The following is a 23,772-nucleotide window of genomic DNA, read 5'->3' as shown; positions in this document are numbered from 1 at the left end:
ACCATGTCTTGTGTTAAATTGGTCTCATTTGCAAGTACTTGATGATTAGATAATAATGATTATATAAAGATTGAAGCTGACTATAAAGAACATATCCATATGTTCCCCAAATCCTTAGCCTTCGTCTTTATTGATTAGCATACCTTTCAAGTATATATGTATGTATCTATGACTGGAATACAACTGAGGATAGCAAGGCTCCTAAAAGCCCCTGATTCACAGGGTATCACTTGGTTTTCGGTATTTGATTAATTGCAGTTTGTTTGGGAATTTTCACCATTTAAGTTCAATATCAGCTAATTTGCTTTATTAGCAGATTTTGTTGTATTGTCTTGTAGAGGCACCCTTTGTCAAAAACTAGTTTACAGACCTTCAGTATAAAGTTATGTTAAATCAAATTACTGCAAACTAACAGGCATATCTGGTCATGGACATTCTTAAAAAAGAGGCCATATAGTAATCACTTTTTAAAACAATGTACAGTATACATATATAAAATGGATAGAATTTTATCTCCACAACTCTCTAAACCCTCCCACCTAAATCAAAATACAACATTGAGCTATACTGAATAGGGAGGGAAAGCTGTCTGTACTCAAAGGAAAAACAACAGCATATTTCATTTGTTCAAATGCCTAAAACAATATATGTTTACATTTACCTGGCAGAGACCTCCAGCAGCCATGTGAATTGTGATGCTTGTCTGTCAGGGACAAAATGTTTCCCATTTCCTACCTACAGTCTGTATTGGTTTCCATTAACCGTGACAGGTGATTTTTCCCTAACCAAGTCAGTCTGTTCCTGAACTTTATCTAACTGTAACCTAGTTCTTTTTGGACCTTGGAAACAGTAGTTTGACAACGTAATCTGAACCAAAGTTTTATATTTAGGTCATGTGATGGCAACTTAGCAAACTCCCTTCACTGATGAAAGCTGTGAAATATGGCTGAAATCTCGGGAAAAAGGTAGTAAATGGACCATGAGTAAGAATTATTTTGTCAAACTTCACCGAGTGGTTTTTATGTCTGTACCCAGCCAAACCTTAGTCATAGTGTTGGCAAGTGAGATCAGATCATACAAATACTTTTTGTAAATGTCCTAGGTAACGGTTTGGCAGGCACTGACAAATGGTGTCATCTTGGTGATAGGGCTGACAAATCAGAACACATGCTTGTGTTGTTTTGGAAGTCAGTGAGAAACAGAAGGACATATTTGGAGGAGTTGGTATTATGTTGGCTAAAAATACTGAAGTAGTAAATAAAAAAGCTTCAAGGTGAACTATCAAGGCCAAGATAAATCCAACTTAAATTCCACATGTAAGGAGGACACAGAAAAAAATATTTACACTTTCTCCCTTAAAGTATATTCTGTAATGGAGACGTACAGAGAGATTAAACTGTTTACTTTCAGTCTAATTCCCACTTTGAGTTAGGCCTACTTAAAATCAGCCACTCTTTCTTTGCCTCTGAAACTTTCCCCACAAGGTCACTGCGGCATTTGAGCAGGGTAATGTTGGATGTTAGTCTGGGGTTCTCTGTCATCAGTAGGGTTCAGTTAGGCCACATACAGCCAGAGGCGACCATCTCCTCCAGTCCCCACATCCAGGCAATTTAAAAACTGTATACTCGTGGGATCATCAGCCGGCAGCTTGCAGGCCTCAGCAAGGGCTATGAAAGGCCTTGAGATTACTGTAACTTACACTGCAGGTGTATGGGCGGGAGGAGGACGGATGCTAAAAATGTAATCAACGCCTGAGCTTGTTCCCAGTCTCAATCTATTAGCCAGAGAGGGGGCTTGGTAATTATTTTCTTTTGCTAAATCCACTTTCACCAGGGCTGAGGGTGCAAGTGCAACTGTATTTACATTCTGTATGTGCCATAGAGGATCTGATTGTTCTTTGCGTTGTTGTTGTTGTTAACCCTGCACTGAATAAACTCTGTTCATTTTTATTGGCCTTATGGGTCACACAGTATATAGTTCATACAATCAGAGAAGGCCTCTTTAGTCTGCATTAGGCAGTAGGCCACCATTAAAACCAAAACTGCATGAAGACAGGAGCCGATTAGCTGTTTGACTGGACTGCAATTTGTGAGAAACCACCTGCTGTGTTATTGAGCATGAAAAAGTTTGAGCAGAAAATAATAAATTGCAATTAATACATTTCTGCAGGAAATAGCTAGCAAAATGTCTGGGCAGAATTAAGCTAATGGCAGCTGTTGGTTAAGACTGAATATGTTCTTCATTCTCCAATAATGCTAAAAAGCTCTGCTCAAATGAGAGGAAATCATTTTTTTCCCCCTTGCTTTCTCAAGGTACGTTTGCTCTAAGCATGTTTGGAGAATTAACTCCTTTTATATTGGTTACATTTATTAAATGTATTAAGAGCTGTATTGATTAGTAGATTAACCGATTAGTCCATCGACGGAAAATTAATTGATAACTATTTTAATAATCAAATCGTTTTTAAGCAAAAATGCCAAAAATTAGCTGGTTGCAGCTTCTCGAATGTGAGGATTTGAAGCCTTTCTATGTCATATGATAGTCAACTGAATATCTTTGGATTTGGGACTGTTGATCAAACAGAACAAGACATCTGAAAACATCACCATGAGCATGAACAAGCATTTTTCACTATTTTCTGACATTTTATAGACAAAACAATCAACCAATTAATTGAGAAAATTATCATCAGATTAATCGAATGAAAATTATCGTTAGTCGCAGCCCTAAGTATGAATTATTAGTTTGACTGATTGTATGGGCATGAATGTTCTGAATGAATGGGTCCTCTTTTTGTAGCTTTGGCCATCATCTTTAGCGGTTATAAGTGTGCACACTCTTATGGTAAGTCTTGTTCAGATTCAAAGAAAACACATCATACTGTAGTTGTATCCAGTTTGGTGATTTTGAGAGATCAGTAGCACTCTGTCAGTCAACTATTGTGGCAGGCAGTTACTCATTTAAAACAAAAAACTCCTTCCACACACTTTACTGGCTCCACTGTTCGAACACCAAACAAGGCGTGTGTTCCACAATCTTAATAGAGAAAGAAAGAACCACCCAAAGCAAAGAGACTGACATAGTTATTGGCTATGAGCTCCAAGTTATTGAATACATTGTCATGAAACCAGTAATGAACTATTTCTGTAGTGTAAGCATGAATACTTCTATCCATTACACGGATTCAAGACTACAACAGCTACAACTCACTGAACACATAATCAAACCCAAATTCAGCATCCATGCAGTGACTAATATGCTAATTAAGTGATTAATTAGAACCAATTAAGAACAAAAAACAATCTTACAACCTTAACTCAAGGGAGAATTGTAAAAACCAGCCATACCTGCTGAGTAAATTAGCCTCAGTATGATACAGAACAACTTGCAGCGTGATCATTCATGATCAAAGAAAAAAAAGTGTAAAAAGCACTGACCATGTAGACAATGTAATTACGTTTGAAATGGGGGCTCAGCAGAATTTTTTGCAACTCTAATTACTAAAATACCAGCAGCAGCAATGCCAACAATAACAATAATACTTGTAATTATTATGATAGTAAGTATTTACTTGGTACTTCAGTCAAAGACGGCAACAGGGATGTCGTTGGAGCCCGTGTAGTTACTAAACTCTGTATGCCGCTGTATATTTTTCCTTAGACAGACGGGATTCTCTGTGAGAGTGAGTAAGTAAAAGTGAAAGAGTCGGATCCAGTGGGCGAGAGAGGAAGAGATATAGGGCTGAGGTGTATAGTGCTGATGTGCAGTTTGAGAAGCCAGTTCTAGACGATAGGCTTGCAGACAGGCAGGCAGGGTTTGAATGCTACTGTACTATTTCTCCTTCACTGCTTTGCCAATAACTTCAGTGTTGCAATGGGTTTCTCATTTAGTCTGTGCCAAGCTGCACAGACTCTGATAAGGCTTTCTGAGCACACACTGATCCACTCTGCTGAATGTATGGTGAGGCAAACTGGCAGACAGCTTGCCTGTACTCAAGAAATCTAGAGGCATCATTTTAAATCAGTGGGAGTTATGTTATTAGCTGAGAAATGTAGGAGTCTCTTTAAAATATGAATCATCACTTTTTAGCTCTTTTGATAGGGGATTATTGCTCACACTATCAATAATAAGTTCCTAAGAACAGTCCCATATGGGACGGGATATGCATTTTGAAAACAAGAATGTAGTTTAAACCATCACTCTGAACAAGATATTTAATTCCTTGTCAGCTATGACAGCTCACAGCTGATTGTAGCAGCTGACTCCTCCAAACCCCAATCAAATTCAAACAGTGCGGTGTTTATTTCTTTATTTCTTGAAAATATTGCAAGGTCATGTGATTTCTATTCTATTCTCTATCATTTACCTTTAGCCATGTATGTAAGTTATGCTCTGATAGTATTTTCAACTGACTTGACCTTTTCACACTTGTCATACAGAAGACTGTAACTTTACATACAACACACAGAAAATATAGTATGATGAATATTAAGAAAGTTAAAAGTTTAATTGTTTTCAGTCACAGCAGTCATAGAAGAAAAGCTGGATAGACTATGAAGCTCACAGCCGAATTAAACAGCTGCCAACTGCGATTATGCAATATGAGACTCCTGTGACTTCTGTCACCCTTCTCAGATTGGTTCGGCTCTCGTAGCCCTTGCTGCCCTCAGGAGCAAAGAGTGTCCATCATATTCATAATTATCTGGAAGAGGGGTCCATTACCATCGCATATTAGCAGCACACAGACGGCATGGCAGTAAATAATCCCATCATTTCAGCCAGAGGAGGTCAGGCAGACATAAATTTAACAGAGAGCAGTTTTACATCCTGGAGGGCATTGTAGGGAGGTTTCTTTAACTGAAGGATTGATGCCTTGGATTTCCTTTCCCTCCCTTTGTCTTTTAGCCAGAGCCAAGAACTCATTCAATAAGAAGTACAAGAGAATTTTTTTTTTTTTTTTTTTTTTTTTTTTTTGCTTTTTTGACTCATAGACATCTGTATTGCAGTGGATGTATGACTGCTTAAACCCTGGGAATTTCTCCACTGGAATTATGAAAAAATTGTCCTGGCCAGCAATATTTGACAGCAGACCAGACCAACTCTGGAAAGGACTTGATGCCTCTTGTTTAAAAAGTGATCTATAAATAGATTGATAATAATTGTCATCATGCTGCTAATTGAATTTTAAAATAGTAGTTCACAAGCTTCATAACATTACTGCACCTCTTATCAGCAGACATAGTGGCAACATTTGGAAAGTTACTGGTTTTCTGGAGTAAAATTTATACTATGGACTTTTTTCATACAGTACTTTTTTTTAATGTCTATGACTTTTTGTCCTCTAACACAGGTCATTCCCTTAAAGGGGACTTATTATGTTTTTCCTTATTTTCAGTCATACATATAATGTTACACTGTTGGATGTTGATATTAAACATAGCCAAACTGTCAGATAACGAGGTATGTAGAAGTAATCCCTGTTAGCAAAAAGCAAATTTCTTTATATGGTCATCTGCTCCACGCACAGTGCACAAGTTCACTACACTGCTCCGCTAACATTGTGACATTTTTCCATTGTTTTGGGGGTAGTCATACCAAGCCATGACTAGAGTCAAGTTGGCATGCTGTGAAGGTTTTTCCATTACACAGCAGAGAAAGAAAATAAGTCGTTAACCTGTTGGAGGTGTGCTGGTTGTCTTCAGCCCTTCATCAAACATCATCATCACTGTGGCTTTTTCCACTTGTACTATTCCTCCCTGCATTATTTGTAAGTGATCTGCTGAACAAAGAGCTCCAAATATGTCCATATCTTGTTGTTTTGACTGGTTTTTAGTGCCGCTGACAAAGCTCCACTAATTCGTTGAGGTACACCTTTCATTTCCTGTAAATTCTTAACAATAAAAGTCCCCCATTATGTAGTCATATAAAAGCTTTCAATATGAAGCAGTAAAGAAGGAAATGTTGAGTTTGCATCAGCGGTAACTTAACACAACTCCGGTACAGCTGCCCCTTGGCAGGCTTCCGGAAAGCTGGCCAATCAGAACAGCATGGGCTCATTGGGAGGGGGACCTTGAAGAGACAGGAGCTAAAACTGCCCATTAAGAGACAGGCTGAACTGAGGGGCTGCATAAAGGGCCAGTATAAGATAAATAAGGAGTTTTTTGGACTGTGAATCATACAAAGCTATAGTGGAGTCCCAGAATGAAAATATACAACTGGAAATGAGCAAAATAGGCACAACAGGGACTCTCTTCTCTGGTTCCTCCTCTCTCCGTTTGTTTTCCTATGCCTGACACAAATAAAGTATGAGCTTGGAGAATGCTCTGAGCGGTGGTGAGAAGCTCCGTCTTCGGGACATTGGGCGTCCATGGTGCGAGTAGCTTCGGATCACTCACTTAAGCAGCTAACATTTCAAACGGGCAATAAAGAGAGTCCTGGTCCCTCTAGAACAATAAAACAGTGTTAGAGTCAAGGGTGGATGCACTGTAATACAGACATATATTTCTCTGCCACTGCTGCAGCTGCTGTGCTCAGCAGAATGAGAAAGACTAAATCAAAGGACATTCACTCCAGCAAAGTAAGAGAAAGTGATTCACTGTAACATCCAGGTGTAACATTCACTTTCTCACTGTGGACAAAGGATATAAGGTGTACCTGAAGATGGAAGAAGGTCATAAGGGCATTGAAGCAATTTATGACCTCAATCAACCTTTGTCAGTAGCGGAACTTGTGTCTTCTTTCATAAGTCTCTAAAGTGCCTTTAAAATATATATTAATTTAAATGTAAAATAGAATTTTGGTTAAAAAGTCTTTTTATATTTTTTGTGATATTTTTGTGAGAGCAAAGTAAGTCTGAGCAAAGAGGAGATTGTTCTCTCTATGTGTGACAAGATGTAAATCAGTGTGAGGGGTGTTTTATTTCTGTCCTTACAGAACAGGAGCTGGGATGACAGCTAGGTGATGATCCCTCATGTCTGATCTATCTCACGCCTCATTCCCCTCACAGGAATAACACTGAACAGGGATTTAGCCAAGACCTTGACTTGACTGCCAGCTAGCAGAGAAGAGTGTACATTGTCTTTGTAGTGTGGGTGTGTGAGTCTTTCAGCTGTAATAAGTACAAGGATCGCCAATGTTGAGAGGTGTGTGTGCTCCTTTAGCTTTTGTCTTTGAATGTGTATTGATGTGTGACTGTGAGTACATGGGCTTCATCTATGATGAATGTGCATGTGCTTCTACCAAACATCATGCAATCCTGCCAGACAAGCAGGAGATAACTGAGATTTATTGGACTGATGACTTCCCTTAATATCTTGGTGTCCAACACGTTTGATAGATGTACTTGATTACCGAATCTAAGTATTTAGATGCCCTCCTAACCTAAGCTTAAGGAGTTCCAGTCTAATAATTTCATGCCTGCTGTCACTTCCTCCTGTATGCGATTCATCAGAGCAGAGTTGGACCAAAAGTTCTTGTTCAAACATCCTTAAAATTATCTTTTGACCCTTTTATGAAAGCAATTAACCCAAACACACAGGCATATGCACATAGGAAGTTGAGTTGAATCGTGCTGCTGGAAATACTCACTATAGCACAAAATATGTATGAATCCACAGCCTAAAATAGTCCCCAACTTAGTCATTGTTTACTCCTGTTCGAGGTTTGTTTGCTACTAGTTACAGTGCACAGCTGTTTTAGGAAATCATGCACCCTGTTTTAGAAAAACTATATTTGTGACTGGACTTTAAAGATTTGTACATTGAGTAGGAATCAATAGGTCAGGGCTGGGTGATGCAGACGGTAGGGAAGTTGGAAAGTATTCAGAGACAGACTAACACATTATTGGAATTGGTCTATTAATGGGATTTCTTGACAGTAAGACAACATTAGACCAAGGCCAGATTTGTCTTCACTAGCCTGCTTGCCATCCCAGTGTCCGGTCAAGCATTTGAGATAAATGGAGAGCATGTGGTCTTAGAGGTTGTTAAGGACTTAATCATAAGTCACCCTGAGCTTTTCTTTGTAATGAAGAGACATTTTGCACACCAGGAAACCCTTTGTTTGTCAGTGTCTGTATGCACATATGCATAAGCTTGAAAATATGTGCATCTTTAATATGCACTTAAACATAGAGTACCACAGCAGGGGACATTGTCGTTCTGCTGTAGCCTAGTTGAACCCTTGCTGACTTTGCTGCAGTGACAGTTATGCTAACAACTGTAGTTATGCTTTGGCAGCACTTCCCACAGCTACGAGTTTGGAACCAAATGGAGATGCTGGGACTAAACTTTTTCTTATAGGTTAATCGTGTCCCCTCATTTTGTGTTCATTAGCTTTGATAGTTGTTGGGTCTCCTGCTCTGCAGTCATCGGGGAGGGACGTCACCTAATGATTTATTCATGTGGAAAAGTGTTTTATATTTTGTTCTCTCATCACCATGTTTCTGATTTGCACGTAGATCTCCCTCCCACCCTTCAGCATGTCTCATGCTGTCATCAGACTCAGGTTATAGAGAAAAGAAAAACCTTGTCTTCTCCCTCTCTGTGTCTGGCACTTATTTGCTTGCTTGCCTATTCTCCATTAGTATCAAGTCCCTCACAGCATGTGACAGACGTGTTTTGCATAATTATTGATTTCAAGTGTGAAAAAATAAATGCAGAGTGCTGCCCGTGATTAATTTGTGGTCTCTCATTTCCTCTGCACATCCTCATCAGGCAGAGCCTTGCAGAGAATCAAGAGCTAGACGCCGAATCTGGTTTGAGCATGAGCTCTAATCCCATAGCAAAGGAGGACAAGAAGCTTGAGAGGGTCTAAATCAGGATGTTTACCTTTTGTTTTCATGTGGATTCAAGGATTACTTGTAATTAATTGGACCCCCTGCACCGAAAAGCTGTCAGACAAATTATGCAAACAAAAAACTTACATTTTTAAATGAGTAAACACTCAAGGACACATAAACCATGCACACACACTATCTGTCCCTCTTGCCTTTTTCCCCTCCTCCCTCTGTTAAACACACAAACACATTAAATCCAATTTACAGCTACAATCCAAAGGCTTCAGCTTGTATAATTGAGGTTAATCAAATGTCTTTTCTTCCATTTCTGTGTGTTTGTTCTTGTAGGCAATGCATGCACCATGTCAGAGTACAACAGGCTGAAGAGTATGCTGCTGGATATGCAACCTAAAACCCTGAACACTGGAGAGCAGAGCCAGCAGAGAGACATGGAGGAGAAGAGAGCACTGGTGGACACTATGTTCAAATACCTGGATGTGGACCAGAACGGCCGGCTGGTCAGTGATGAGCTGGAAAAGGTTGGTATCGAGGTGAGATGGCCTGAATAATAAGATAGCTTTATGGATGAACAGATGACTGGTTAGGACTTTGAGAAAGAAGGCTGATGAGCAAGGGAGGGCTATGTAGCTCAGGAGATAGAGTGGGTTGTCCACTAATCGGAAGATCGGTGGTCCGATTCCCGGCTCCTCCAGTCTGCATGTCGAAGTGTCCTTGGACAAGATACTGAACCCCAAATTGTTCCTGATTGCTGTGTCACCAGTGTCTGAATGTGTGTGAATGATTAGATTCCCTCTGATAGGCAGGTTGGGACCTCGCATGGTAGCCCCTGCCGTCAGCATATGAATGTGTGTGAATGAGTGAATGTGACTCATAGTGTAAAAAGCGCTTTGAGTGGTCTAGACTAGAAAGGGGCTATACAAATACAGTCCATTTACCATATGCCCAGAAAATACCTCTCAGTGAGAGTTTTACAGAGGTGTAGAATTGTGAAATGCATTTACTGTATACCATCCGTGTTGGGAAAAGTTTTCCTGAACTTTCCTGAAGAGCATTTATTACCTCATTTGATTATGTGAGAGTAGTGAAGATACCGTGTGTGGCACCAACGAAAACAGATTTCAATCCTCATCCAAGAAAACTAGAGCAGTTTATGAGGAAGAATGCAAGTTGAAAAAGTACACAGTGTATTGCTTCCACAATGACAAAAAATTATAACTCAAGTCAACTCAACTTTATTTATAGCACTTTACACACAACATAGTTGATCCAAAAGTGCTTTACAGCACACACAGAGGAAAACAAAAACAAAAGAAGGAAACAAACGCAATAGAAGAGAGGAAAAATCAGAGTGATGATAAATAATACTAATAATACAAGTAAAGGCACATGGTCACATAGAGCCCTTAGTGTCAACACAGACCAACAGAGACTTCAGGAGAAATACCTGAGCTGGTTAAGTTAAACACTAATGAGTAGAAGTATGTTTTAAGTTGACTCTTGAAGATCTCAGTAGTTGGGGAGAATCAGATGGTGGGAGGAAGAGAATTAATTATTTTGGGGCAGCGATAGAGAAGGCCCCATCCCAATAACACTTAGTCCTGGATCTCAGGACAGACTGAACTGAGATGAGTAACCATTTAACACCTTGTAAACAAACATCAGGATTTTTAAATTCAATACTGTAGCTAAGAGGCAGCCAGTGTACAAGTATAAACTCAGTTTCTCAGTAAAATGAGAAAATGTTCTTATTTTAACAAGTTTTCAGATGCTGAATAAAAGAGACATTCTAGCCTCATACATATTTTTTTTTCTTCTTTAAATTGTCTTGCTACAAGATTTAATATTGAATCTTGATCATGTGGTCAAACCATGTTGCCATTTTAGTGACTGCAATAAAAAGTATGACGCGGCTGCAACATTTTATCATTTTGTTAGACAATGAAAAATATTTACTGTGGTTATCTGATCAGGTTGTGATGGGGAAACAGTGGGGAGACTGTGGAACGGATTGGCAATGACATTTGCAGGGTGAGGAAATGAAATTACTGTGGGCATCATCTGGTATCAGGAAATAGGCATCAGAGATGGGTGTTAATTAGACTCTTCCCAACTAATGCTAGGATCTCAGTGACTTTAGCCAGAATGTAGTGAGCCGTGTCAGACTCACTACCGGCATTAACTTTTTAAAATGCATCATGGTTTTGATGCCCAAGAGTTTAAATGCTGCCGTAGCTCTTTATTGTTATGTGTAAAGTGAAAGAGGGGTTGTATAATGGCAAAGCAAAACCAAGCTTTTTAGAAGGTGAATATGAATGAGTGCAACTAAATAAAGTCTCAAAAATGCCACAGTAATTAATCTTTTGTCATCACTGCAGTTGTAAATGACAACACGGTATTGTCCCTTTTTAATGTAAAGGGACTGAGTGATTTCTGGCCTAGTTCTAGAGGCAGAAATGGATAATAGAATCCTTTTTATGGCAAAGCTGTGTTGAAGATCCAACAAAAGATTTAGATCAATCACAGCTGGCAATTACTAATATTGACATGTTGCCAGGAAATCTTTAGATAAGACATTCTGTCCTGTAGGAATTCATAGAGGAAGCTTCACTGAGATAATGCTTTTCAGGATCAAAGGAATTCAAAGATGAATTCCAGTCATCCATCCAGACTGTCTCCAGTTTAGGATATGTCTGTTGTCACAGATGGTTTTAGAGGGTAAAGTCCTGTACCTTGGCTTTGAAATATTTTATTCAAATGCCCAAGGTCAGATCAGTCTGTGTCAGTGAACACATGGCTGCAGTCTGCTGTAGGCAGCAACAGAAAAAAGTTTGTCACATCCCTTAATCTGCTGTGTCACATGTGCAGCTCTGTACAGAATCAATTGGAAGAGAAAACAAGGACAGGCCAATATTTTTAGGGTTGAAAATCATAGTTGATAGAATTAAACATGAAACTTACCGTGTACTGCACTGTAGTAGTTTTGTTAGGGTTTTTTGCCTTAAAACAGACTTTAAATTTACAAAAGTAATCAAGTAGTTAATTATTTATTTGGATTCCCATTGGTTGTTACCCTGGCAACAGCTACTCTTCCTGAGGTCCATAGTCATACTCAAAATTAAAGAATCTTAATAAATAAATACATAAACTTTGTGGTATGCCATCATCAGACAAACAAGAGAGCATCACGTCTCATTTTAGCTCAGAGTTTCTTCCGCATGCATGGTCTAGTTTGATCTATCTGTGCATTTCGATACATCCGCATTGCTCTCATTTGGTGAGTGAAATCTGATATTGACCTGCTGTCTGCCAGCGAGGCTCTTTATTGACTCAGCCAATGACACATGAATTGTTTTCTTCCTGAAATTTTAGCTTTGTTTAGGAAGTAGAAAAAAATAACATGAGTGGTTGAAAAAATGGCAAATAACTATCTTTAGTCCAAATGCTGAGTCACTGAAAGAATTAATGAATCAACATGAATCTAAGTACAGTCGTCTGTATATCTGACTGACTTCAAAATATAAAATAAGAAATTAAACAGTTTTCCATGAGTCAAGCCCAGTGCAGCCTTATGTTTGCTCGTATTCTGCTTGAATATATGCATCAATCAAGTTTGAGCCAACTGAACTGAACCACTTTACTAGAACAGGCGTCTTCATAACTAAAGCAGGTAAAGATAAAGATAAAGAAATCAGGTCAATATAATGATTCACAAATTGAAGTGGCCAGCTCCCTCACTCTCCTGTTCGTTTTGTTGCACCTGTTAGGGCGAGACAATTTACACCAGTACAGAACTCAGCTGCCAGGTTTTGAACCAGAGTAAAAAGGTTTGAACACATCACTGTGGTTTTAGTCTCTTTACACTGGCTTCCAGTACATTTTAGAGTAAATTTCAAGGTTTTTTTAATTACTTATGAGGCACTAAATGGTCTGACTCCTCATTATATCTTAGCACTTTTATCCCCGTATGACCCAGCTCTTACTTTGAGATCCTCGGGCATGGGTCTTCTATCTGTTGTAGACTCTCAGCTGAAGACGAAGGTGGACAGAGCTTTTGAATAAGAGCCCCGAGGCTCTGGAACACCCTGTCCCAGGAAATAAGGCTTGCTGAGTCAGTAGCTTCTTTTAAATCTAAGCTCAAAACGTACCTTTATAGCATCACCTTCCCTGATTTTACTTGATTCTAGTTTTATTCTGTTTTGTGAGTTTTACTATTTTTAATTATTGTCAGGCTGGCTTTGTTTGTTTATTTATTTATTACATTTCTGTGATTCTTTGTGAAGCACATTATAACTTTGTTTTGATAAGTGCTATTTAAATAAAGATATTATTATTATTATTATTATTATTATTATTATTATTATTATTATAAAATTTCACCTTGAGATAGTAATTTAAATGCTACAAATAAATTTGTTTGGATGGGGTCCAGCATGTTTGGCGTGGACCTGGCCGGGACTACCACAGTGACTTTATAGTGCAGACCGTGAATCATGGATGTGGGCGTGTGCTGATATGGGGCTGCATGACTGCAAAAGGTATAGGAGAGATGACATTTATAGATGGCACTATGAGTGCTAGTTTGTATACTCAAATACTGAATGAAAAGATGACTAGAACTGAATTCAGTAGAATACCTTTAGAGTATTTTAAAGGTAGAGTAATAAAACCCCTCCAGCAAAGGGCAGCTGAAAAGAATCTGGTATCATCCAGGAGGATCAAATCTGTCATCAGAAATAAAGGTGGGCATACAAAATATCTGAAATAAAAGAATGGAGTCTCACTAATGAAGGATGTGCTGACTTTAGTTGCTGTTCATTCTTAATTATAGACCTTTCATTATAGTTTAATTAGTCACACATTCTGTTTTTTCAAGTGAATTGGCTTCATTCTTCTTGGGTGTTATCTAAAAAAAATAAAATTGCATTAAATGGAAAGGATTTGTAATTCAGCTTTATTATATACTGTATATGCAAACACATTTATCAATTTTGCTGTGTGTGCTGTTGTTTTTTGTAATTTTTTACACTGGCCATTTCTACTGCAAATGCAATGGGTTTGATTGACAGTTACGACAAAAGTATGGGTGTTAAATAAAGTAGAATTTGGTACAGCATCCTGTTTATATGCTTCAAAAGCACTTGAACACAGAATCCCGCTTTCCAGCAAGAGCAGTCTTTTCACAAAGATAGACCTGCGTTTGGCACTATTATTGGCTACCGCTGTGTGTAGTGAAACTGGAGTTATTGAACAGAAGCGGAGTCAACTGTTTATCTCGAAAACTGCTTAATATCCCCTAATCAAAGATGGTTCCCCAGAGAAAGAGGAAGAGAGCGCTCATAAATGATAAACAATGGAGGAGGGAGTGGTGCATCTTCCCAAGGGAACATCTGTGAATTAACTCAGGTGCAGTATGCACATGTTTAAGCAGTAAGCATAGAGATATTCTTAAAATGGAAAGACATCAGAAAGAGCACTTATATGACAGATTACATTTTAAATCCACGCCCTATAAACAGAATTAAATTACTCTCAGAATGAGTCCGTTTCTGTGATTGAGATGTTTTTTGTGCATGAGGTATTTTCCCTGTGAAGGAAATGTTATTCTAATTATTGGTGAAATGAAAAGCTCCTTGTAAACACTACTCATAATTTTTACTATATAATCAAGTTGGCAATCCATTTCAAATCACTGTTGCTTCAGCTGGGAACCAAAATTGATCACTTGACAAAAGCTTTAATGAACAGGCTATAGGTTTAATCGCTATAATCTTGTATCTTTTTATAAATGTTAAATCATATACAATAACTCAGATCTGTAAGTATGTAGAAGTAAGTATGATTCGTCCACTCAGTACTTTAAGAGACAAGCCAAGCATAGCTGTTCATATTGTATTCATAAAAAAAGACTAGGCTACCCTGTTAGAAGAATACTGAAATGTGAAATGTGTGTGGTATCTCCCCTTTAAAAATGTCAGATTTACATTTATACCGAATGTGCATAATGTGGCTCTATCTTACAGCAGATAGCTTGGAATAGAAAAAAAGATCAAGGCATAAGAGAAACGATAAGTAAAGGCTATGATAAGGTGGGGGATTTTTGTAGCTGTATATAATTGCCTTTATCACCTGTCTTTCCGACATGTTCTTGCAGATTTTTAATAAGGTTTTGTTTTGTTGTGATACATGATTTAAGACATTATATGTGTTTGTGTTTGTTAGATCTCTATGAAAGAGCACCTGGAGGACAGCCTGCTGGAGTGCACCATGCAGGACCTGCTGCGTTACGATGACTACAACAACGATGGACACCTCAGCCTGCATGAGTTCTACACGGCTTTCCGTGAGTCTTTTTTTCTGCTCCTTTTTTTTCTATTTTCCCTCCACATCTGAATTTTATTCCACTTGCCTATGTACTGTATCATGCACCGTCTCAGAAAACACAGCGTCTGTGCCAGAGAGACCACTTTATCATGTGAAACTGTCAACCATACTTGGCAGATTTATGATTTATTTTTAAAATGTAAAACAGTGCACTTTATCTATAAACATCTTCATAATTATATGTACTTAAACCCTATCTGTTTAAAAGAAGAACATATCTTTACATTCTCTGCTAAAACTATGTGTCCAATTTGCACTTTTACACCTACTGGTCAATTTGTTTACTTTATTGAAAACCATGCAATACATATGTCACTCCTGCTTGTAAAAACACACAGCTTACTTTCCCCACTATTTAGAATCTGATGACCTCCCACCCAGTCAGCCTCTCCACAGCAGCCATCAGGATAGAAATGTTTTGGCCACAGATAAATTGATAATTGCACACTAGCCCATGTGCCCAGATCCAGCCATGATTATAGCATCTGGAACAGACATAATAGCCTTTGGGGTTTAGGCTGAGCAGCAGCTGAGAGCACAAGCAGGTTTCACCTTATTAAGACCAATAATCACAATTCCACCACTAATGTTACTGTTGCATCAGCATCAAAACTGCTGGATGCCATGGCAACCTGCCGAAAGTCCTGTTTTCAAACTCACATTTTTTATTTTCTTCCTGTCTTTTCCTCTTCCACTCATCACTTCAAACTGCAGTGAAATAACCTAGATGGGAATCCAAGACGGCAGTAGAATCAGATAAAGTTGATGAATCCAGCAGTTAGCTGTGGCAGGTGACCATTTCTAATGCTTTACATTCAGCTTGTGCAGGTCCATTAAGTTTCACCAGTAATTTAGCATTATAATGACTGGTTTTAGTGGGAACCATATTGCTATCGCTCCCCTCATCTTCCAGATGGACAGTGAGCAGGCATTGCATGGTATTTATCTACCTACAGGCCTGCCTGCGGGGTTTTAGGCCGGGTTTGTCAATGCATTTTATGTTTGACAAGTGGTTGAAGGAGTGGGTTGGGACCAATAAAACAAGTTATTGATCAGATGATGTTCAAGGTTAACTGTTGGGCTGCAGAAAGGCAACATCAAGAGGGAGTAATTATTTTTGAGTGGCGCATCTGGTGTTCTGGATAATGTTGATTGTGTTGAATTGTGTATGTTTGCATGTAAGTGTATGTGTCTGTGTGTATAATGCAGGTGAGTGTATGTGTGTGTGTGTGTGTGTGTGTGTATTTGTATTTGTGTCTGTGTGTTTGTATTTGTGTGTGTGTGTGTGTGTGTGTGTGTGTTTTCCTGGGATGCAGTCAACGCTCTCCCCAGTGAGGTCTGGTAGGCAAAGCAGCCAGGAATCACAGGTGTGTTTAGCAGCCTGGAAATTTACAATATGGTCATAAGCTTGGAAACTAGAATACAAATAATAGACCTAAATGATGTGAGAAGGTATTTTACCCTGGTTGATATTCTACTGTCAAGCCATTTGTCTGATCTCAGGCGAACATTGAAATACAAGCTTTAGTCTTGTTTAAGAGACCCTATAACTCAGTGCACTGGTGTAGAAAATGTACTCAGCAATCCTAGCTCAGTTTTCATGTTTCTCCTCTGTTGATACTTTCTTTCTGTTCTGCAGCTTTGATGTAACAATCTAAACCCTTCGGCCGTTCCCCAAAAAGACAACTCCAGCTTCATTGTTGCTCCCACAGTCACTGAGCTTGCGCTGTTAAGAAACACTGGTTGTTGTTTTTTTTTTTTGCTCCCTTTGTTGTCTTTGCCTTATTAAACATATAAACCTTGACAAGTACACCACTCTACAGAGCTCTGTTCTGTTGCCACCCAAATCTGTTTTTTGTTTTTTTTTTTTTTTACCACAAATTGAATAGAGGGGAATATGCTTGGAGAATACTCCTGAGATGATTGCATTCTTATTGATTTTTTTTTTCGTGCCTTATTCTACCTTTAACAAGCCCAGGAGGTTGTTTTTATGTACTTTTTTACTTTTCATGACTGCCTCCTTGGCATCTCTGTTAACTAGATTCTACTTAAACACCTATTTCTTTCTCCAAGAGTATGGATTTTTAATTACAGTCAAAGAATAATGTTAACTGAATGTTACTGGTGTCGTCTCAAAGATTGCTGATACTAAATAGGAGATGACAGTCACATTTACATTTGTGTCCCAGACATTTAGATGGTACAACCACAGAATAATCTTAACTGTCTTTCCTAAACCATTACTTTTATAAGTAACCAGCAGTATGTATTGCACTGTAAAGTCACAAAATGCTGGAAACAGATGCAGCAAATATGCTTCTAGATTAAACATATATGATTGAAAAGATGTCTGTCATCCAAAACTGTCACATTACAGTTATTAGCACTAGCAGATTAGGTTTTGAGGCTACTTTTTGAAGGAAAACCATTTGCATCAACTATGTTTATTCAGTCCAAAATGCTATTGCTGTGTACTTGCTATTTTTAACAATGTAGTTATTGCATTGTCAGTCTTCAAAACTAAAAATGCTAAAATTAGAATTCTACGCACACTGCAACCAATGATTATTTTCATCATCAATTAATCTCCTAGATTTTTTTTGTTAATCTTTTCTTAGGAATTAATGCAAAGAAGGGAATTGGTGCAAAAAAAAAAATGCCAATCATACCTCCAGTGACTGATGTCTTCAGATTACTGGTTTTGTCTGACTATTATCAGCACTAATTAAATTTCTATGCTGATGTCCGTATTACAGTTCACACCAATAATTATAAGGTTTAGTTCAATAAAGCCAAAAAGAGGAAAAGACCCAGTGAATTAGTGAATAATGAACCTGCTCTTGGCCATAGAGCATATTATAGGACAGAGATAACAATATAATGGCTTTAACTCAGCTCTGTACTTTCCTAATCGTGTGTGGTTTCACTGGGTTTTGTTTCCTAATATTTATTACAGTGTCAACATGGTGTAAGAGTGGATGACTTGTACACGTGCCCTTTGTATCTGAATTAGAACCACTGTAATTACACAATAATAAATGTGCAGAAATTTGCCTCGAGGACATTGGCACTGGTGCCGGAGCCAAGATGATTCGCATTAAATCTAAAAGACAACAGTGCATTAACGCTGAAGCAGATAGGTGAGCAGGTTTGTTGAGAGATATCCGTAGCCTTCAGATTTAATATATACGGTCACACAAGGTCAGACCTCCTTTGTGGATACATGTGTAGTATATAAAGCCGCCCTGCGGTGATACATGGACTGCATGTGTGAAATGTAACCTTTTGTAAATGTGAGGGCCGAGATATCTTAGCTAGAATTCATAATATTGGCTTTACCTCGGTTTGTAGAGTTCAGCACAGCCTGCACAAGTACATCCATTCATTAAATAAACCTTTAACATAGTTGAGGGGACTCAATGGCTGCAAGGTAGAGGATGCATGTAGTATTGGAAAGTAATTCAGAATTAGAAAAGAGAAGGACACTGAACATCGAGCAGGGTGATAATTCAGTAATATCAACAATATTATTGACTTCTAGTGGTATTTTATCATGATGATATGTGTGTATTTAGACTTTTTCATAAAATTCAGCTGATCAAATGAAATGATTTCAAGGTGTGTAATCACAAACTTAAATAATATTAAACATATTTGAAGAGATATATCTGATTTAAAGGCTAACTTTAATCAATGAATAAATGATACTTTCATTCAAGTGTCATACACCAAAGGGTGCCCAATCTGCCCATTACAGCCACTTGTAGCTACTCAACAGTGGGTTTATGATATTTTATATGATATCAGTATAATACAGGGCCTTTCAGTTGGTGTGTCTTGTTCTGAGTCTTTCTAGATGAATGGAGAGGATTTGTGCAACTTGTTCAAGGCAGAACACTTAATGGCAGAATTCACAACACATCATGATCAACGTCGACTCACCGCTGCAGCATTATTGGCTGTTACTGCCAGTTTACCACTGTGAAACAAGAGGCCTTATGGTGTGTTCAGACAGTACGCAAAGCAAATTTAAACCTACTCACAAAAAAGATGTGAGCATATGCAAATTTGCCCCAGGAGACATGAACTGAGAGAAATATGCATCCATGTGAGTTGAAAATATTTGAACTTCAGAGCTTCAAAAAAATTGCACACGGGGCTTTATGAATGTACTTCCTGAATGTACAGAAGGAACCGGAGTTCCTGGTGAGTTCTGAGTTCAGTCAGAGGTTGAACTGAACACAAACACACAGGCACGCTCCCACAGACACGGTCGCTGCCTGCCATTGCTAGCTAGCTTACAGCTAATGAACAGTAATGTATTTGGCTGTCAGGGGAGAATACACACAATTGATCCAGCAGTCAAATTCGCGCAAGTGACACAAGGCGAAAATTTGCTTCGTGTTCTGTCTGAACACAGCTTCAGTGTGTGATTATGGTCAAAAACTTCAAAAGTTGTCTTGACTTAGAGGCAGAAACTTTGGGACTGTTGGACACCCTCCAGATCCTGTAGAGACCAGCATGAAAGCAGCAGAACAAAGATAAACAATGATAGTAATGAATTCAAACAGCCCTAAAGCCATAGGCAGTGCTAATAAGCGGCTAGGGGCTAAGCCTCCCCAAAATGACCATGGGAATATTATGCTGAAACCTTTTATGAACTACTTGACTTGCTGATTGTTATTTGGATGCAACAGCTAACAGGTAATTTTGGTGAGAGATAGCAAGAAAGTGAGAGAGAAAGCTGAGAGACCAAGTGGGAGAAGCCTTTAGGGACTGATTGTAACGACCAACACAAGCAGCGCTCTGACCGTTTCCTGAATTTGTTTACATCTGTGTAATTTGGTGCCAACCGCAGCATGCACGGTGCACAGGTGGGAGGAGAGGAAGAACCAGGTGAGGGGGTTTATTCAGATGAAGCAGTGCAAAGCGACTTGTTGGTGTTGCTGCGCTGAAAATAAACATCTCAAGACGTCTGTTTCTGAAGTAATGTCACTCTGCTGGTACGTGATTTTATCAACAAGAGCAAACTAAATTTTTTCAGTAAATGCTTAAAATATAAATAAAGTATATTTAATCAAACACTCCCCAGCTAATAGAGGCATTTATATTGGCATAAAAAATATAAAATTCAATGTAGTTAAAACAGTAAAGTAGTCTGCATTGGTTAATAAATTAATATGATCCACAGCTGCTTTATACAGTATGGAAAGCTTTCAGGTCATTAAATCCCTGCAGCCATCTGAAGACAGCAGAACACATATATTAATTAATCTACAGCCTCTATATACTTCAGACTAGTCTGACTAGTAGAACTCATCATTCTGCTTGTTATGCAGGAGACATGCATTACCCAAGTTCTTTAATTTTGTGCGTCGTGAAACTTCTTTCCAACTTTGTTTGCGGTTTTTCAGCATTTCATGGTTTATTCTTGAAATGCTTTACAATTGCTAATACTGTTGCATCACATTTTGTGATAAGATGTGACAATTTGACTGAAGACTGAAAAAGCATAAGATCAATGCAATCATATAAATAGCATCATCATCATCAAAGTATTTTTTTTATTATCTATTTCTTGAATTAATTGTTAAAAAACAGCAGACTGACTCTTAGCATCTCTAAGCATGATGTCCTGGTGCCGCCTATGCCTAGAGACCTGTTCCTAAGTCAGCGCACTGGCTTGTTTATTTCACTAAATCTTCATGATTGACTTAGGGTCATCAAGCCAGCAAATTGGGGAAGCAACAGATGAGTAAAGGAGGAAAACACCAGAAGATGGAGGACATATGAGAAGAAAACAGCAGGGCTTCAGCAGAAAGACAGCAGGATGATAGTGGGAAGTTTTAAAGTGAAGAGAGAGGATAATTTTGTTATCATTAATGTGTCTTATCTTTGCTATCCTAAATTTCTCTACAGTTCAAAATGCTTTTAGAAGTATTTTGCTAGGAAGATCATGTAAAGATTGCCAATTTCTGGATAGTATTAGATTGATTAATGACATTTTGGACAGATTTAATTAAAAGTTGTAGTCCTTATGAGTGTATGTTGTGTTTCGTTGCCATTGGTCCTGTTTTTTGTTGTTTTTTTTTTATTACTTACAAAAGCACACAGCTGGCGAGCATCTAATTAGGACCAGGCTAGTTTTCTTATGTGCCTGTTCCCTTCCATCTTTCTCCCACATGCAGTCCTTCCCCTCTAAGCTTATTCTCCTTATTTTTCTCTACATTCCTCCTCCACTGTGAGTCTATTTGTTTTCCATGATTCCAGTTAATAGTGGAATTATATGGAGATGCTGGGCTGCACTGGCAGGGCCACTCAGCAGGTCTGACTAATTAATCATGAGAGTGAAGTAGCAGAGACATAGAGCGAAGAGGAGAATGGTAGTAGGAAAGCAAGGAAGTGTATGATGATGAGGAGGAGAGAAGGTGAAATGAAGGAAGAGGAGAAAGATGACTATCATGCAGAGAAGAAGGGATTCTGAGGATGATGGGGAGGGAAGAGGAGGAGAAAATGGAGGGGAAATGCCAGCAGGAAAAATAGTAGATGAAAGGGAGAGAAAGTGAAATTGGAGGAAGGAAAATGTTGTAATTGGTCAGCTGGTGAGAGACAGAAAAAGAGCAGCCAGGGTCAGATGAAGGTCATCAGGTTTGTACAAAGAAAGTTTGTACAATTCATGTGACTCTTTGACAAAACACATGTAAAATTAATGTTAATATGTGAAATTTTACACCTTGGAAATGTCTGAAGACTAGGTAAGTGTTATATGTGAATGTATCACATGCAAAATAATTAATCACCCAAAAATCACACATCCACACATGGATTTGGTCTTTCCATCAAGTCTTTTCCTTCCTCTGTTTCCAAAAAACACATGGCTCTAAGTTAGTAACTGAAACAAATGACACATCTGGACATGTCTAAATCAGAAATGTCTTTTTCATTTATCCAAAGCTATCCAAGGTTATTTTTTCTACTTAATTTATTAATTTCCAGTTGAATTGATTAATCAAGTATTTAACAAAATGTCAAATAATGTCAAATCATTAACTTTTTCTCTCTCCAAATAATGACAAATACCCATGAAAATATAGCAGAGTATGAAGCGAGACTTTAACAATACTTAAAAAAAAACAACAACAAAAAAACACTCAAAGGTTTCAACTTACAATGATAGTAAACTGAGATGGGGTTGTCACTTCAGCACCATACTTGCAAAAACTGAAATCACAGTTAAAAGATTTTTTTTATAATTTTATAGCAGTGCAGGTTATGTAAAAGAAATGCAGCTGGTGCAGTAGGTTAAAATATTTGTCGTGCTGTCTCATGCCACACCTTGTATGTACCCAATGAGGCTCTAAAACAACCCTGATGCTGCTGCAGCGTGATAATATTCTTTATGTTGCTGCCCGGCAGCTCCCGTCAGGTTTGATCTTTCATGTTACTCAAGTTTGCCCTTAATCTGCACAAATGATCTTGCTGAGATCACATATCAGTTTTACAAGGGGAGTCTGTTGTTGTCTGACAGCCAAGTAGGTGAGAGACCTCCAGCTAAGCTCTTTACAACAAAGTGACTTTGAACTATAGGTCTTGGAGGTTCCTTCTGCACCCACACAGTAAGATTCCCTCCACCTTCCCCTCTCCTCTGCCCTCTATTGTTTCCCTATCCGTTTTATCTCTACCATATCCTTGTCTTTTCTGCATCCAGCCTTCCTCCCCTTTTCCCCTTTCCCTCTCTTCTGCTTTCCTTTCCTTTCCTTTGCTTTCCTTTCCTTTCCTTTCCTTTCCTTTCCTTTCCTTTCCTCCTCCCTGCCCCCTCTCCCCTAGCTCATTTCTGATGCCTCATTACCACTCAATGGACCTTTACAGCTAATTGCCAGTGTGTATAAGGGGCTCTCTGGCACCTTCCAAGTGCCGTCTATTCCTGGGTAATTACCCAGTGTCAGGTAGCTGCAGTAACAGGTAAGGGACGGCTGAGGCTTGGTCGCACTTCTTCCATGCTGCACTGAGAGAGAGAGAGATTTTTTTTTTTTTTACTAATGTATGTGATAAGGTTTGTACCAGTTTGTTGTTTAATGAAGTGATCCATGTTTCATGTGATCTATGCTAATTTTGCTTGTTTCTTTAACTAGATGTATTTGCTGTGGAAACTAGATATTTTGATGGCACATAAAGCAAGGAGGGATTATTCCAAACTGTAAACCAATGACATAGTAGATGGAGAGAGACAGGCGGTATCGTTTAAAGAAAATCTGTTTGCATTATTGTTTTTGAATAAATACTGTTATGTAAATATTATCAAGTAACTTAAAAAAAAAACCTTGTGGGTTTCATTGTCCAGCCTTATCGCACAGTAACTACTTAGATCTTCTTTGTACAAATAACTGTTACTACTTAGAAAATTAGCTTATATCAATCAGAAATAGAAAGTAGCATAATTTACATTTATTTATATTCTGATGTGTCAGATTATTACTTAAATTTGGACAAACAAATTCTGATGTATCTGCTACAGCTTCATCACTCAGCATTCATGTACATTCAGTCACTCCCACTCAAATATGTCTATCCAACCTATAATCATGTGGCCCGCA

At 38.4% G+C, this 23,772-nt stretch overlaps 1 protein-coding gene across 3 annotated transcripts in view; it reads left to right on the top strand.

Moving 5' to 3' along the window:
* Window positions 1-23,772, top strand: part of fstl4 (follistatin-like 4) — a 236,541-nt gene that overhangs the window by 150,203 nt on the left and 62,566 nt on the right. For 2 of the 3 annotated variants that reach the window (XM_067608577.1, XM_067608579.1), the window contains 2 exons: window positions 9,125-9,327; window positions 15,017-15,137. In XM_067608577.1, the coding sequence (XP_067464678.1) occupies window positions 9,125-9,327; window positions 15,017-15,137 (324 nt within the window). The remainder of the gene's footprint in view (window positions 1-9,124; window positions 9,328-15,016; window positions 15,138-23,772) is intronic. The other variant, XM_067608578.1, reaches the window with a different exon arrangement.

This window comes from Thunnus thynnus, chromosome 13 (genome assembly GCF_963924715.1).
Source record: "Thunnus thynnus chromosome 13, fThuThy2.1, whole genome shotgun sequence".
Taxonomy (NCBI): Eukaryota; Metazoa; Chordata; class Actinopteri; order Scombriformes; family Scombridae; genus Thunnus; species Thunnus thynnus.
Note: the sequence above shows the minus strand (reverse complement) of the source record. Positions and strands in the feature narration are given on the sequence as shown.